Raw genomic sequence first — 16,525 nt, 5'->3', positions numbered from 1 at the left:
AGAGGAAATATAAAGAACCTAGGCTCTTCGGGTTAAAAAATCAAGCAGTTGTTTATTCCTAGCCTGTCCAGATGGTAAAAGGTTAGGAATTGCTTTAAGGTAAAGGTTAAAGCAAGGGTGCAGCTGTAAGACTTTTTTTAAGACCGTAGAAAGATTTAAGAATGTTCTTTCTAGATCTTCTCAGCTTGATAAGAAGGATTCTAAATATTTTAAGGGCATTTTCCAATAGCTTCCTGACTCTCAGCTCAAGATGGAAAGTGTCTGTCTCAAAAAGATTGACACTCTCAAAGAAAGTGAGCGTGGCTTTTAAAAAATGGAGTGGTTAGAGTTTGATATATGAGAATTCCCCAAATTAAAAAAAAAAAAACTGTATTGGCAGAAGCAATACCTGTTTGGACTGAAAGAGCCTAAGTATCTCTCAATATAGCAGCTTTCAACATTTATATGGGCAAAAATTTATATTTGCATCTTAAAAACTGAATATAATATTTTAAATAAAACAATGTGAAGAAAAATGTGAGGTTTTGCAACCAAAATTGGTAGAAAGTCAGAATCATATGTAGCTATTTTGAAAAGCTGGCCTAGTATCAACAAAGAGAGAGTGTATCTGAATGTTGCTGGAATTAGGAGGTACCACAGTTATCCTACTTAGTTTGAGCCATGCTTTGTCATTACACTATCCTTGATATGCATTTCTACAATGACTCCATGTAAAGCTGAACAATTTGGTGTGGTTAAATCCTCTGCATGAGCTCTAAAGAGCTCTTCCATTCTTTTTCAAATACATCTTGAAAGCCAGAATCTTGCAAGAGCAACAATTTTCAGCTTGGCATGTATTCAAAGCCCTTGAATTCAGCCACAGATTGCCATATTAGTTTCCTTCATTCACTGTGTATCTTCTTTGAAGAAAGTCTGGTTCACCTTGTTGATGAACTCTAAAGCCGTTGTTTTTTTTTTTTTTTTTTTTTAATGGAAAATAAGCAACAATGAAGGCCCAAGAGAGTAGCCAGTCAAGCTACTGGTCATATACAACCTAAAAGAATAAATGGCCCATGGCTTCCCTGGTGGCGCAGTGGTTGGGAATCTGCCTGCCAGTGCAGGGGACATGGGTTTGAGCCCTGGTCTCGGAAGATCCCACATGCCACGGAGCAAATAAGTCTGTGCGCCACAACTATTAAGCCTGTGCTTTAGAGCCCGTGAGCCACAACTACTGAGCCCTCGTGGCGCAGCTACTGAAGCCCGCATACCTAGAACCCATGCTCTGTAACAAGAGAAGCCACCACAATGAGAAGCCTGCGCACTGCAACGAAGAGTAGCCCCCGCTCGCTGCAACTAGAGAAAGCACGCGTGCAGCAACAAAGATCCAACACAGCCAAAAATAAACAAAAATAAAAAATTTTTTAAAAAAAGGAGTAAATGGCCTATGTAGGTACAATGTGTAACTTTACCCTTAAAATTATTGGCAACATTATGGGAAAACTTTCTTCTGAATAACAGCATTATATATCTTATAATACCATATAAAGGAATTTAAAAATGTAAACTACTGATTTATTGCAAACTGCTCCTTTTGCATTTTTTTTTGTTTTAATCCTAAAGCACATTTATTAATGCTTCCCTGTTCTGGAGTCTCTATAGCAGCACCAGTCAAGATAGAGAGTACCGTTTCCATTTGTTTGAAACCGAGAGTTTGCCTGAAATTGCCCCTTCACCATCCAACTCTTTAGCACTGTCATTTTTGGCACCTGTGACAACAATAACTGTGTTCTTCTCAAATATCTTCAAGCTTCAAGTCTCCATTTAACAGTTAATTAAAAGAAATTGCATGCTTTTAATTTTAATTTAAAATTTTCCTTATTTCTTGGTATGTATTTGCTGTGTCACCTGGTAAACATTATGCTTATCATTTTGCATGCATTACTATTCCTGTAATTTCTGCAGACAAGTTTATGCTGTGTTTCTGATCCTCTCATATTTTGAATTGGAGATTTTTTTTTTAATTGCCATTATCTTGTTCCTATCCTACCACTGTATATCGGGTATGTTAAAGAGGGAGATAACTTGAACATGAGAGCTGTATTTGATCCTACAGAAGATCCTGGATGTCGAACAAGATGGGGTAAATGGATGGAAATTTAGGTTCTTCCCCTTGAGAAGGAGAGGGTATGTTTATCTGGGGAAAAAGGATGTGTCCAGATGTTTGGGCAGCCAGAGGCATAGGACTATGGCAGACACTTCTGGGTGCCCCCAGTATGTGTTCTTTTCATTTCGCTTGGTAATAAAACCTGAAATATTATCTGGGCATTTGTTCAACCAATAAAAAAAGATTACATTTCCCAGCCTCTCTTGCAACTAAGTGTGGACATGCGACTAAGATTTGGGCAAAGAGTTGCAAGGAAAAGTGGCTTGCATAGGTTTCCTGGGAGGTTTTCTTAAAGAGAGGAAGTTATGTCCTCTCTTCCTCTTTGGCTGGTCTTCCTGGCTAGCACGTGGATGTCATGGTTCAAGGTGAAGCAGCCAACTTATAAGTTAGGATGGAAATCACAGGTAATAGTCTGCAGAGCAACCTGTCAGAAGAAGTCAGGGATCCCTGATGGGTATGGAGCCACCATCTTAGACTAAGACTGTCTATATTTATCAGAGAGAGAGAGAGAGAGAAAGTATTTTTTTTAAATACATTTATTTATTTATTATTTATTTATTTTTGGCTGTGTTGGGTCTTTGTTGTTGCGCGCGGACTTTTCTCTAGTTTTGGCGAGCAGGGGCTGCTCTTCGTTGCGATGCACGGGCTTCTCATTGCAGTGGCTTCTCTTGTTGCAGAGCACGGGCTCTAGGTGCGTGGGCTTCAGTAGTTGTGGCACGTGGTCTCAGTAGTTGTGGCTCGTGGGCTCTAGAGCTCAGCCTCAGTAGTTGTGGCACACAGGCTTAGTTACTCCACGGCATGTGGGATCTTCCCAGACCAGGGGTTGAACCCATGTCCCCTGAATTGACAGGCAGATTCTCAACCACTGCGCCACCAGGGAAGTCCCCAGACAGTTAAACTTTTATCTTTTTACCACTGTTCTTCTGGGTTTTCAATCTGAGTACTCCTCTTTTATTATCTTATTTAGTTTATCCTGTTATATTATTATTACACCTATCTCATATTCTCTTGTTTAGTTTTCTTATAACTTATAACTAAGTTTTCATATAACTAGTTGTTTTGTCTAAAATATGATGGGAAAGCATTCCTTGGGTTGTACATAAAATAGTGTTAAACAGTCTAATGGCAATCACTGATAGGCTGCTTAAATGAATGATATTTCCTTCATTCATTGTTTAGAAAGGGCCCATTGGGGAAGGGGAAAAACCAAAACAAAATCCAACACTATTCCAATTGACTGAGCTGCAGAAGTGGAAGCTCCTTAACACCCAGATGGCATTTGACTGTCATTTTATAAGCACGGGTTTTCCATCAAGTGAGACTACTACATTGTCTCCCAATTTCTCCTCAAGTGATGAATGCTCCTTAATCTCATCCATGCCATTTACACGCCACTTGTGTTTAATATATGTAAATTTCTTTTTAACGGCATCTTTGGAGCTAGCATAAATCATCTTGCTTTTTAAAGGTGCACTCTTAGAAGCCCAGAATATAAATATCAATACTAGGTCTTCTTTCTTAGACTCTTGTTTTGTATGTGGCATCACACAGAGCAAACTGGCAATCATTCAGAGGTAGCAACTTCACAAAAGATGTGTAGGGATCCTCTGTGGTATCACCAGTGTCATTTGCCAAGATCTGCTTTGCTTTCTCTACGATTATTTGTCCTTTTTCATCATTTAAACAGAAGAGACCTTCTTTCTTCCCTCCTTCCTTTCTTTCTTTCCTTTTAATCTTCTTTTGTGTAGGAGATTTCCTTATTTTCCTATCATTAAAAACTTTGATGACTTCATCATTCACTGTAACTCCAGAAGCCATAGTGCCTGGGGCTGCATTGGCAGCTCTGGCTCCAGCTCTGTGGCACTAGGAGGAGGAGAAGGAGAGGAGAGGTGGGTGGAAACCTTGTCTCTCTTGTTCACATCTGAATCTACAGAGCTTAGCACAGTGCCTGAAAATAGTATGTGCTCAGTAAATATTTGTAGAATGAATGAATGGGATTCCTCTAAAGGTTGTACATAAAAGTAATATTAAACAGTCTAATGGCAAGTTCCTGCTTTAAGAAACTTGAGAATTTGTAATTCCAAGGAAACTAGAAAGATATTTATAGGTGAGGAAACTGATATTTAGTGGGGTTCTAAGACTCATAGGCCGCACAGGTTCCTTGTCATGCCAATTGTTGGCCAATCTCTCTAGCCAAGTATGAGTTCTAAGACCACTGCTGCCTCTACTATGTGTACTATTTGAAGCCAAGTCCCCCTAAAACTGAGTTCCCCCACTGAGTTTATGATTAATCTCTCTATCTAAACTTTAATTTCCTTTCTTTTCCCCCCTGACCTCAATCCTGTGGTAACTGAACACTAATCAACTAGTCAGATGACTAAAACTGCTGTTGTGATAACATCATTAATGTTCTAAAACTGCTATTATAGATATCATCGTTATTAGTGTACAAACTCAGGTTGTTTCTGCAGGGCAAGATGAGCTTACAGACCCCGAAGCCATGGACCACCTGGCCTGAGAATTCGAGACATCCTGACTCCTGAAACTACGATTAAGAAACGTCACGAGTGCTTCCCTGGTGGCGCAGTGGTTGAGAGTCCGCCTGCCGATGCAGGGGACACGGGTTCGTGCCCCGGTCCGGGAAGATCCCACTATGCCGCGGAGCGGCTGAGCCCGTGAGCCATGGCCGCTGAGCCTGCGCGGTCGGAGCCTGTGCTCCGCAACGGGAAAGGCCACAACAGTGAGAGGCCCACGTACCGCAAAAAAAAAAAAAAAAAAAAAAAAGAAATGTCACGAGATGATGATTAATCCTAGCCTGTTTGTTTTTCCTTTTTAAGAACCCCCTAACTCAAAGGCCAAGTGGGAGTGTATCTGAGGCTTGTCTCCCACCCCCTTGCTTGGCGCCCTGCAATAAACCTTTACTTTGCTGCAAACACCTCCTGTCAGAGTCTGGCTTTCTGAGCCTGGGGCATGTGAGTCCTTGCTGGGTTACATATTTGGCTGATGAGCACCTGTGATGTTATGTTGTAGACAGGACTGCTCAGTGGCCCAGGGTTTGGAGAGGACGACCTAGTACTGTCCTTTCCCCATACAGGAAGTGCAAGAACACAGCTAACAGATTTTTCAAGCATTCTCAGGCACTGCAGAGCTTAGAGAGCCCAGTAATTGGGAGCAGTTTCGTCCCAACCAGCAGGCAGCCTTAGCTATTTATTACCTGGCACTCTAGGGTAGCAGAGCTGGCAGTTCTGAGGAGGATGGTTGTCCAGGCTCTCCTCTGGCAATCGTCTTCCTCCACCAGCTCCCAACAAAGACATTTAATCCCTTTCTTCCACTGCTCTCAGTTCTACTTGGTTGGGCTTTTAGAGGACAGAGACTGGAGTCCAATATTACGCAAGTCGCCTATCTTTGTACATCTTTCTCGGCGCGCTCGCGCCGGCGCGGAGCTAAAGGAGGGGGTGGCGGGCGCGTCCCCGAACTGCGCTCTCCCACCGTCTGCTCCCCGCGCTGAGCCGGGCTCCGAGAGGCGGGCGCGCGCCCCGGGCCAAGGCCTCTTGAGGGAGCGCGCACGCTCCGCCTCTCCCCGCCTCCCTGATGCGCGCCCCGCCCCCTCGAGCTGCCGTGCGCCGAGAGCTCAACCTCGGAGGACTTTGGCCCAGAGTAACCCCGCTCGCTTGAGCTTTCCCCTCTATTCCGCACCTACCCCCGACACGCCCTGAGAGCCCGCGGAGGTTGGGCGCTCGCTGCCCGCCCCTCTTCCTCCCTGCCGAGCTTCGGCTCACCCCCTCCCGGCCCCTGCGCGCGGCACCTCGTCATGGCGGCCCTCAGCAAGTCCATCCCTCATAACTGCTACGAGATCGGCCACACTTGGCACCCTTCCTGCGGGGTCTCCTTCGTGCAGATCACCAGGGGCGCCCTGGAGGAGTCCCTGAAGATCTATGCTCCCCTGTACTTGGTGAGACCCATCAGCTCCTCCCCCAGGGCGAGTTTAGTGTGGAGAATGGGCCAGGGCGTGCAGTAGTGCTCCGGAGGGGCCCGGGGCACTCGCCCTGTGTCGATTTCTCATTGGGAGGGGTCAGGGTATTTTTGGCGGCGGTGGGTGGGATGGGGGGAGATCGCGAGGGGCGGATATCCCAGATACTACGGGGGGCGGGAGAAGGGGGAGGGGAATTAGAAGTTGAGCTGTCATCTGAATGCCTGTTGGGGAGAAGATGGGTTCCCAACTTCAGGATTAAGTTTGGGGCCCTTAAAATTGTGAGTTCAGAGGCCTGCGTTATTTTCCCTCCCTCCTGCCCTGTGGAGAGGTGTTGTAGGTCAGCGAGGCGATGAGCAATGGCCTGCGATCATTCCTCATCTAATTCCCCCTATTTGGGCGCCCTCCTCCCCAATTTTTTTTTTTTTTTTTTTTTTAAGGGCATATTGGACATCAAGTCCTTGTGGCCTCAGATCTTGTCTCAGTTTGGGATGAGAGGATTGTAGCTTGAGGGTTTTGCAAGTGTCTTTGCAAGTTCACAAAGTGGTCTCCTGGTTGAGATTTTGCTTGGTGTTTTAAAGGGTGGTTCCAGTCTTTGAGTCAGTGAAAAATGTTTAGGAGATCTGACTTAATGTCAGGTAGGTCCTTCATTACACAGCTTTACCTGTAGGGCAATCTAAGTTTGGAGTTTTAACTAGAGAATATTTGGAAATACGTGTTTGTATCACGGAGAATTGTTAAAGAAGTTTGTTCTTAAATGTTCTCACCAGCATCTCTTTTTTTTTTTTTTTCAATAATCTCATCCTTGGTATTAAAGATTTATCGCTTTGACTATTGAAGTTCATTCTCTTATTTTCTTGCCCAATAGAGCCTGTGTCCTAAGAAGGCAAAGGTATATTTATTTTTGGTATGTTTTCTAAAAGTTCCATCCAATGTTCAGTGGATGGTCAATCCTTACTTCTCATTGAGTAATGATTTAGATTTATACCCTAATATTCCTGAAGGTGTGTCATGACCATATCTGTAGTACTTCTTGAAAAGTCTGATTATTTATTACAGAGATAACGGGAGAAGATGGTAACTTTCTCTGAGCTTGTGGAAGCCAGTTCATTTGTGTCATATATACTTATGCGTTTCAAACTTTAATGTGTGTTAGGAATCCACTGGGGGAGAATGTTAAAATGGGGGTTCTGATTCAGTCGGTCTGGGTGGGGCCTGAGATTCTGCATTTCTAACAAACTCCCAGGTAATATTAATGCTTCTGGATCAAGAGCCACAGTTTGAATAGTAAGGATCTAGAGTAAAGGCTGATAATAAACTTATCATTGGAGCTGTAAATGTCTTCCTTGATTTTCTTTGGCCAAGATCCATGTTTATCTGCTTTTCCACATGAATTGTGGCCAGTCTGTAGCTCAATTTTTTTTTTTTTAAAATAGAATATCTACAAACATGATTGCGCTCTTGATGTATTCAGTAATACAAAGAGATTGTTCCTTCCCTTAGAGGATTATGAGGTATGTGGGGAGAGAGTTTATGGTATGTAATTTCTCCCTCTGAAAATCCATAGCACTTTTATTGTACCTCACTTATTCATTTATCCATTCATTCAACAATTGTTTGTTGAGGGCCTGATGTTTTTCATATTTACAGCCTAGATAATTTATTGGTTATGTTTCCTGATAGGGTAGTTCGGGGGACAACAGGAACATGAGCAATAGAAGCCCACCTTCTATTCCAGTAGGTGGGCTGGGGTCAAGGAAGGTCAAGAAAAGTTTGTGTTTTACCATTATGTCTCCAGCGAGATTAAATACTTCTTGAGGACAGATTCTTGATCTTATTTGGCCTTGTAATATCTGTATTCAAGATAGCTGGGTCGCTATTCAAGAGTGGTTGTGAAGTAAAATTAGTGGGAACTGACCAGTATTTTATTTTAAGTGAAATAGAAGAGAATAGAAAAAAATTAGAGTCTACTGCAGGTGGTATGGATAAGCATTATTTCATGACAGTTTTGTTTGTTATATTTGTATGGGTTGCTGGGGCTCTTAGAGCATATACCAACACTTTGCTCATGGTCAGTGTTAGGTAGTTGTTGATTAAATGTGTAATCCAGGGTACCAAGATACAAGGTGGTGTGGGAAGAAGTGGGCTTTTAAAAGGGATCAGCCACTTCTGATTTTGAATCTCAGCTTCATCAGTTACTAGCTCTTTGACTTTGTGCAAGTTACTTTGTCTTTCTCTGTGAGAATTAAGTGAAATAATGCACTGAAGATGTATCATGTTTTCTAGTTCATAATAGGTCTTGAGTAATTTGGCATTTTTTTCTTCCCCATTCTCTCAGCGGCACTTAAGTTAGGTGTGAAGTTCATTGAGGGCGGCTAGGGAGGGCTCCTTGGAAGAAGTAGCATTTGACTTGGACCTTGAAGATAAGGAGGTACAGACATTGATTCATGTATTAGATATTTATAGGATACTTATTCTTAACGGAGCGGAGGGAGAATGGTGTGAATTGAGGCAGAAATCTAAGTGGTTTCGTAAAAGAAGTAGTACATGTATTGATTGGCTGAAACAAAAGTTTTGTTTCAGCTGTATGAGTAATAACTCTTACTTATTGAACACTCATGTGCTTAAACCTTCACGTATTTTCTCTTATTTAATCCTTACACAACTCTGTCTTATCTCCATTTCATAGGTAGGAAAACTGAAGATTAGAGACATTAAGCAGTTTCCAAGATTCAGAGCTAGTAAGGGAAAGGAAAGGTGGTTTTTTTTTTTTTTTGACTCAAAGATTGAAGGCCAGGCTAAAGGTGCCATTGAGATTTTTTTTTGAACAGAGGGGTTACAAGTACAGAATGGTGCTTTCAGATGGTGAATCTGGTCGAAATGGGTAGACTGGATTGGAAAGACCATTTAGGAGTTGATGCAGTAGATTCACTCAAGTGGTAGAAAGAATCAGTTCTCATGGAATCTTACTTTGCAGCTTATTAGCAGTGTGATCTTAGGAAAATTATCTCACTTCTTTGAGCCTTAGTCTCCTTGCTTTGCAGAGGATAACTATACCCACCTCTTAGGGTTGTTGTGAGGATTTAAATGGGATAATAGTGTGTTGGAATAGCAGCTATCATGTAGTGGGGCCCTAATCAAGCGTTGCTGTTATTAAAATAGTGCATTTGTTATGATCTGTGTCTCCACCTCTAGTTAGAATGGTGGTTTGTATTCAGAACTAGCACGGTACTTCAGTAGGTGCTTCAGGAAGTGTCTGAATGAGTGCAGGTATGAATGAATGAATTCATGAATAATTCAGGAGTGAGGAGATAGTATTTGGCAGGTCTAAGGTAGTGCCAGAGAGAATGGAAGGGCAGTTTTAGAGGCATTTCACAGGAGAGGCCTTTCATAGGAAGAACGAACAGACTTAGAGACTGAGAATATTAGGGCAGTGTGAGGTCTTGTTTATGCTTCCAGGACTTCAAGTCTGATGCTGTTGCCATCATTGATAGAAAGGGAGAAGTGTAAGGGAAGCTGGGTTGGGGGAAATTTTAGTCAAGAGTGTTTTCTGGAGCCTATATATATATCTGCTTGTATATCTGCTTTTCATTTGAAATATTACCATGTGTGTTGTACTAAACTGATTCGTTTTGTTCCTTTCAGGTTTACTCTCTTTTTAAAAAAAAAATTTTTTTTTTTAAAATTTATTTATTTAGTTATTTGGCTGCGCCTGGTCTTAGTTGTGGCATGTGGGATCTTCATTGTGGTGTGTGGGATCTATTTTTTTTATGTGGACCATTTTTAAAGTGTTTATTGAATTTGTTACAATATTGCTTCTTTTTTTTTAATGTTTTGTTTTGGCTGTGAGGCACGTGGGATCTTAGCTCCCTGACCAGAGATTGAACCCGCACCCCCTGCATTGGAAGGCAAAGTCTTAACCACTGGGCCACCAGGGAAGTCCCACGCGGGATCTTTTAGTTGCGGCATGCGGGATCTTTAGTTGCGGCATGCGAACTCTTAGTTGCAGCACGTGGGATCTGGTTTCCTGACCAGGGATTGAACCTGGGCCCCCTGCATTGAGAGCATGGGGTCTTAGCTACTGGACCACCAGGGAAGTCCCCAGGTTTACTCTCTTGTTCTATACATCTGCTCTCATGCTTTTCTCATCTTGGTATCTACAGCTATTCTTGGTATTCACCTTCTAATGCTTAAACCATGTTGAAATGTAGATGGACTATTCCTTTTCACAGTGAATCTTTGTGTTTTCACGATTTGTAAAAAACATCATCATCAATTTACTTGATGTAGTTTTTTTTTTTAAAAAAGAATCCTACATATGTTGTAATGTATGCTAATAATTTATGTATGTACCAAAAATGTATTTCAGGAAGCTATATATATATATATATGTTTTGGTCTTTTTTTTTTAACATCTTTATTGGAGTATAATTGCTTTACAATGGTGTGTTGGTTTCTGCTTTATAACAAAGTGAATCAGTTATACATATACATATGTTCCCATATCTCTTCCCTCTTGCATCTCCCTCCCTCCCACCCTCCCTATCCCACCCCTCCAGGCGGTCACAAAGCACCGAGCTGATCCCCCTGTGCTATGTGGCTGAGGAAGCTATATTTTGAATATAGTTATTGCCACGCATTCACAATAAGTGGTACCCATCACTACACACATTCACATGACACAGTTGTTAAACTGTTTAAACCCTTGACTACCACTAAAATTAATGAAAGCATAGTGCCCTTGGTACTTTGTGGCAAATTTAGAATACACAGTTGCCCATTTAGGAGGATGGATTCTGTGCTGTTCAAATTCTTAGGTGCCTTTTCTTTTTTTTTTTTTTTTTTTTTTTTTTTTTTTTTTTTATGCGTTACGCGGGCCTCTCACTGTTGTGGCCTCTCCCGTTGCGGAGGACAGGCTCCGGACGCGCAGGCTCAGCGGCCATGGCTCACGGGCCCAGCCGCTCCGCGGCATGTGGGATCTTCCCAGACCGGGGCACGAACCCGTGTCCCCTGCATCGGCAGGCGGACTCTCAACCACTGCGCCACCAGGGAAGCCCCTAGGTGCCTTTTCTAAAAGGAAAGCTTGTTCAGTTGTCTCGGGTGGTTCTAAGATCTTGTTTTTCCTGGTGTCTTTCCACAGGACCTCCAGATTAGGGTACTGGCATTTATCGTTAGCTGACTTCAGAGTAGAGCCTTTCACACTTTTGGGAAGGAATGATTTACAAACCTGCTTCTTCAGCGACCTTCAGATGTTTACACCCTTCTTCAGAGTATAAAAATGTTTACTTAATATTTACTCCCCTTGAATTTTATAATCTTAACAGACTTGTTAGAGTGTAAGTTCATAAACACTTAAGCAGGAGTTGGATTTCTTAGGAATAAAAAAAAACCAACAGCAACTTATGGACAGTCTTTAGTTGCGAAAGGCTTGGAAACCACTGACTAAAATTTCAGTGATGGAGTTTTGGGGTTTTTTTAAATGTTCTCACACAGTTATATTTTATGGAAAAAATGGTAATTCTACAAAACTTCTCAAGCTTAACTCCACTTAAAAGATGGTGTTCAGATTTCTGTATTTCAGTATGACTTAGGAGGCAGGATCCTAGATTCTGGGATCAAATTGCCTATGTTAGAATTCTAGCTCACTACTTACTAGCTGGGTAACCTCAGACAAATTACCTAACTACTCTAAGCCTCAGTTTTGGTAAATTTTAACTCTGGAGGCCCTGGTGAGGATTAAATGTGGCATAATATATGAAGTGCTTCTGGCATGTAGTGTGCACTGAGTTTTTAAAGGCAGTGTTTTAGCAGGTAGAGAAAATGAGTCCAGCAATGAGACTTTTTGAAATTTTTGGTAATAGGCCATTTGTTTTTGTTTTTTACTTAAAAAAAGAGAGAGACCAAAGTCATTAAGGAATACAAACTGCTGAGAATATTTGAATTATTTGACATTTGGAGATCATGGAATTTGTAAATATGATGGATTAATTCCCCTTTGATTTTTCCCTGAGTCCTACTTTAGGGGTGGAGGTGAGGGGGCTCATTTTATTTTTCTAGTTAATAAGTAAATGATTCTTTTACAAGATTTGTTATTATCCCTTTGGACGTGTAAGTTTTGTCTTTCAACTGAGCAATTAAATGATGAGTTTTCCTATTCGTCAACAAGAGATTGTGAGTGTATTGAACTTGTTTTTCTATGTGACTTCTTGGTATTCTTTGGCTGATCTCTGTTGATTACAAAGCACACTTCCAGCACATTACTTCTAGTTGAAAGTTGAAGACATATTGTACTAAACACTTTCATAACTCACCCTTTTCTGTGGCCAAATCTTCTTTACTATTGTTTGCCCCTTTAGTTATCCTAAATCGGGGATAAAAATTATTGCTATTCATGTTTCTGAGTCAGTAGATTCTTATTAAAATGGATATTTGGTTGATTTAAAAAAATTTTAAAGCCTTCAACAAATCCTTAATAGGTATTTTTCAATGTCGACATTAGTTCCTTTTGCCTCGTCACTAGAAAGTTCTTTTCAAATCAAATGGAGTGATCCTCTATCTGGGAAAGTTTATCCTCTTCAATAGAATCATTCATTTTGGTAGAGAGAGAAGCACACCTGGAGAAGTTAGGGATCCAAATCCACTCTGGTCATCCCCATGGTGACAGATTTTTCCATTGTATCGCCTTCATAACCAACTCTCTAGTTGATTTACTGTGGTACAGATTATTTTGAATAACCAGACCTCTTATTTACTATTTAGAAAATTATATTTTTCATGAACTTTTGACTCATTAAAATATTTTTATGATTATTTGCTGATAAACATTGATGGAAAAATGTACACAAATTGAGGGGAGACGACTTGATGATTAGGTTTAGTAATATTATATATCTGAACCTTGATGGTTAGTATTGGAATATTTGTCCCCTATTCATTTACCAGTTATTTATTGAGTCTGCTATGTGCAGGCTGCTGTGTATGGCAGCTGTGTGCTATGTGGTATGGTGGAAAATAAAAAAAAATGAATGGGACATACTTCTTATATTGTAAGAAGGAGGGGAGACTAGGCATGTATTATCCTGTAAAAAAATTCATTGAGATAAATACCGTAAGGTACATATTAAAGTGGTTTGAGAGATGGAGGTGGAAGGTCATATTTGACTGGGGAGATAAGGGGAAACTTAATGAGAGAGATGGCATTTTAGTGGCCTTGAAGGAAAACAGGATTTGGAAAGGTAGAAATAGATGGGGGATAAGGGAGAGGAATGGCTTGAACAAAGACATTCAGGTAGAATAGGATATGGTGTGCTTTGGGGAATGACAGGTGGAATTTGGACGTTATTTGTTGTAGGCGATCGCTAAAGGTGGTCAACAGGGGTAGTATGCCTGAAGTTATTTCATAAAGCTTAATCTGGCAGTGGTATATAGAAATCTTGGATTCAGTGACTCAGATGTAAAGCAGGGGGAGGAAAGCAATGAAGCTATAAGATTTTAAGCCTCGTTTATTGGAATATGTACAAGGTAGTGCTTTGGAAAAAATATCTTCAGTGAAATATGCTGGATTGCATTGGGGCATATTGAGTTTTAGCTACTAGTATGATATCTGGGTGGAAAATGACCAAGAGGCATTGAGAAATGGAGAGTTGCTGTTCTAGAGAAAAGGTGGGGTTAGAGATTTAGGTTTCATCTCTATTCTTATGACATATTCTTTATGTCGTAAGATAGAGATGAAAGTTGAAGCCCTGGTAAGTCAACAAGGAAGAGAGGTCTTTAGGTCAGCAAGGGTTTAGAAAGAGAAGACAACTTAAATGCTCATTTTTGGAGTGGAGGAAAAAGAAAAAGAAGCAGTCAGAGAGGTATGAAGAGATGGAGAAGAAAGAATGTTGCAGAGAAGTGTCGAGCAGGGAGTTTTGGGAAGTATTGTTAAGAGGTGGGAAGAGCATGGGCTTGAATCTCAGTCCTGCCACTTACTAGCTTTGTGACCTTGAGCAAGTCTCTTAACATATGTGAACCACAGTGTTCTCATAAAATGGGGGTCAAATACCTATCTCATGTCTTTTAAAAATATGAATCAGAACACTTCAGTGGCTTTCCATCTCAGAAAATGTGAAATCTTTGCCATGGCTATTGCTTGATTGCATTTCATACCATTTTTCCCTTTGCTTATTCACGTCTGTCCAGATATAATTTACATGATTTATTTTATAATTTTGAATCTAAGTTTTGTTATTTAGGATGGAGGGCTCTTGATTTCTGAGGAATAAATTGGACAACAGATTGTCAAAAAATGAACATGTCTGTGGAGTAAATGAATGTAGTATGGCTTCCTCTTTTCATGAGTTATGACTTGAGAAAAAAAACCTTGCCTCAAATTTGTGCGTAAGCAATATACATGTAAGTAGTTACTTTTATTGATTATGACAAGACAACCTGGATCGAAAGGCTGGAACACAAGCTTATGTTCCATAGATCTACCTGTATGAGGTTTGATAGTGATAAAAAATGTATAAGACTTTAATAATAGATTTATAATTTATTCATTAAGTATTTATTGAATATGTACCAGGCCTGTGTGCTAGGTGATAATTTGAGAAGGGGAGTTAATTGAAGTGACTGCTTAATAAAGAGCTAAATAAAGTTTTGGAAAGTCTTTTCTTTTCTTTTTTTTTTTGTGGTACGCGGGCCTCTCACTGTTGTGGCCTCTCCCGTTGTGGAGCACAGGCTACGGATGCGCAGGCTCAGCAGCCATGGCTCACGGGCCTAGCTGCTCCGGGGCACGAACCTGTGTCCCCTGCATCAGCAGGCGGACTCTCAACCACTGTGCCACCAGGGAAGTCCCTGGAAAGTCTTTTCAAAATGTACTGGTAGGGACTTCCCTGGTGGCGCAATGGTTAAGAATCCACCTGCCAATGCAGGGGGCAAAGGTTCAAGCCCTGCTGCAGGAAGATCCCACATGCCGTGGAGCAACTAAGCCCGTGTGCCACAAGTACTGAGCCTGCGCTCTAGAGCCCACGAGCCACAACTCCTGAGCCTGTGTGTCACAACTACTGAAGCCCACGTGCCCAGAGCCCATGCTCCACAACGAGAAGCCACCGTAATGTGAAGCCCGCGCACTGCAACGAAGAGTAGCCCCTGCTTGCCACAACTTAGAGAAGCCTGCGCACAGGAATGAAGACTCAATGCAACCAAAAATAAATAAATTTATACAAAATGTATTGGTACAAGCAATCCCACTCCTGGGCATATATCTGGAGAAAACCATAATTCAAAAGGATACATGCACCCCAGTGTTCACTGTAGCACTATGTACAATAGCCAGAACATGGAAGCAACCTAAATGTCCACTGACAGAGGAATGGATAAAGAAGATGTGATACATATATACCATGGAATATTACTCAGCCATAAAAAAGAACAAATAATGCCATTTGCAGCAACATGGATGGACCTAGAGATTATCATACTGAGTGAAGTAAGTCAGACAAAGAAAGACAAATATCATATGATATTGCTTGTATGTAGAATCTAAAATAAATGGTACAAATGAACCTATTTACAAAACAGAAACTGAGTCACAGATGTAGAAAACAAACTTATGGTTACCAAAGAGGAAAGGGGGGGATAAATTGGGAGATTGGGATTGACATATACACACTACTGTATATAAAAGATAACTAATAAGAACATACTGTATAGCACAGGGGACTATGTTCATTGCTCTGTAATGACCTTTATGGGAATGGAGTCTAGAAGGGAGTGGATATATGTTTATGTGTGGCTGATTCACTTTGCTGTACAGCAGAAACTAACACAACATTGTAAATCAACTATACTCCAATAAAAAAATTTAATTAAAAATGTATTGGTACAGTTTTTCATTACTTATATAATATAGTGAATGTGAAATATATTTATATCCCCAAGGACTGTACTGGGCACATAGTAATGCATATTAGTTGATGCTTTGATGATTAAGGGTGTTAAACTATTTTATCATAACAGTGGTATTTTATTAAAGATTTATTTTAATCTCTGTTGATCTGAGGTCAGACTTTTAAATTGTCTTTTGATTTATCACTATCTTAGCTTTCTTTCTACTAATTGATCTCCTCTAAAAGAGTGTGGTGATTTTTTGGGTTTATTTTTTCCTTCATGTTTAGTGTGAGATGTATCTGCTTCATCTGAGGAAACTAGGAGTGTAGTTAATAAGTATTTGTTAATGAGCCTGATTTATTAGTGAATCAAATTGGTACTGTAAATTGATGTTACAAATTGTATATGAGGCTCTCTCCTTCAGATATGCTTGAGGAGAATCAACTGAAGTGAATGAATGCAGATTTTAAGCAATTTTGCTTTCAGCAGCATTGAAAAATATTAATTGAAATGAATGCATGTGTGAAAAAAGAGTATGA

General features: G+C 40.7%; 1 protein-coding gene and 1 pseudogene across 2 annotated transcripts in view; one reads left to right on the top strand and one right to left on the bottom strand.

Annotated features, from left to right (window-relative positions):
• Positions 1–3,429: 3,429 nt before the first annotated feature.
• Positions 3,430–3,961, bottom strand: LOC136126919 (cofilin-2 pseudogene; annotated as a pseudogene).
• A 1,955-nt stretch (positions 3,962–5,916) lies between these two features.
• TMEM135 (transmembrane protein 135) overlaps positions 5,917–16,525 on the top strand; it is a 242,613-nt gene continuing 232,004 nt past the window's right edge. The window contains exon 1 of one of the 2 annotated variants that reach the window (XM_065882158.1): positions 5,917–6,095. In XM_065882158.1, coding sequence (XP_065738230.1) covers positions 5,955–6,095 — 141 coding nt within the window. In that variant the 5' untranslated portion in view covers positions 5,917–5,954. The remainder of the gene's footprint in view (positions 6,096–16,525) is intronic. The other variant, XM_065882159.1, reaches the window with a different exon arrangement.

This window comes from Phocoena phocoena, chromosome 8 (genome assembly GCF_963924675.1).
Source record: "Phocoena phocoena chromosome 8, mPhoPho1.1, whole genome shotgun sequence".
Lineage (NCBI taxonomy): Eukaryota > Metazoa > Chordata > Mammalia > Artiodactyla > Phocoenidae > Phocoena > Phocoena phocoena.
The sequence above is the reverse complement of the archived record's forward strand: the minus strand, read 5'-3'. Positions and strand labels throughout refer to the sequence as shown.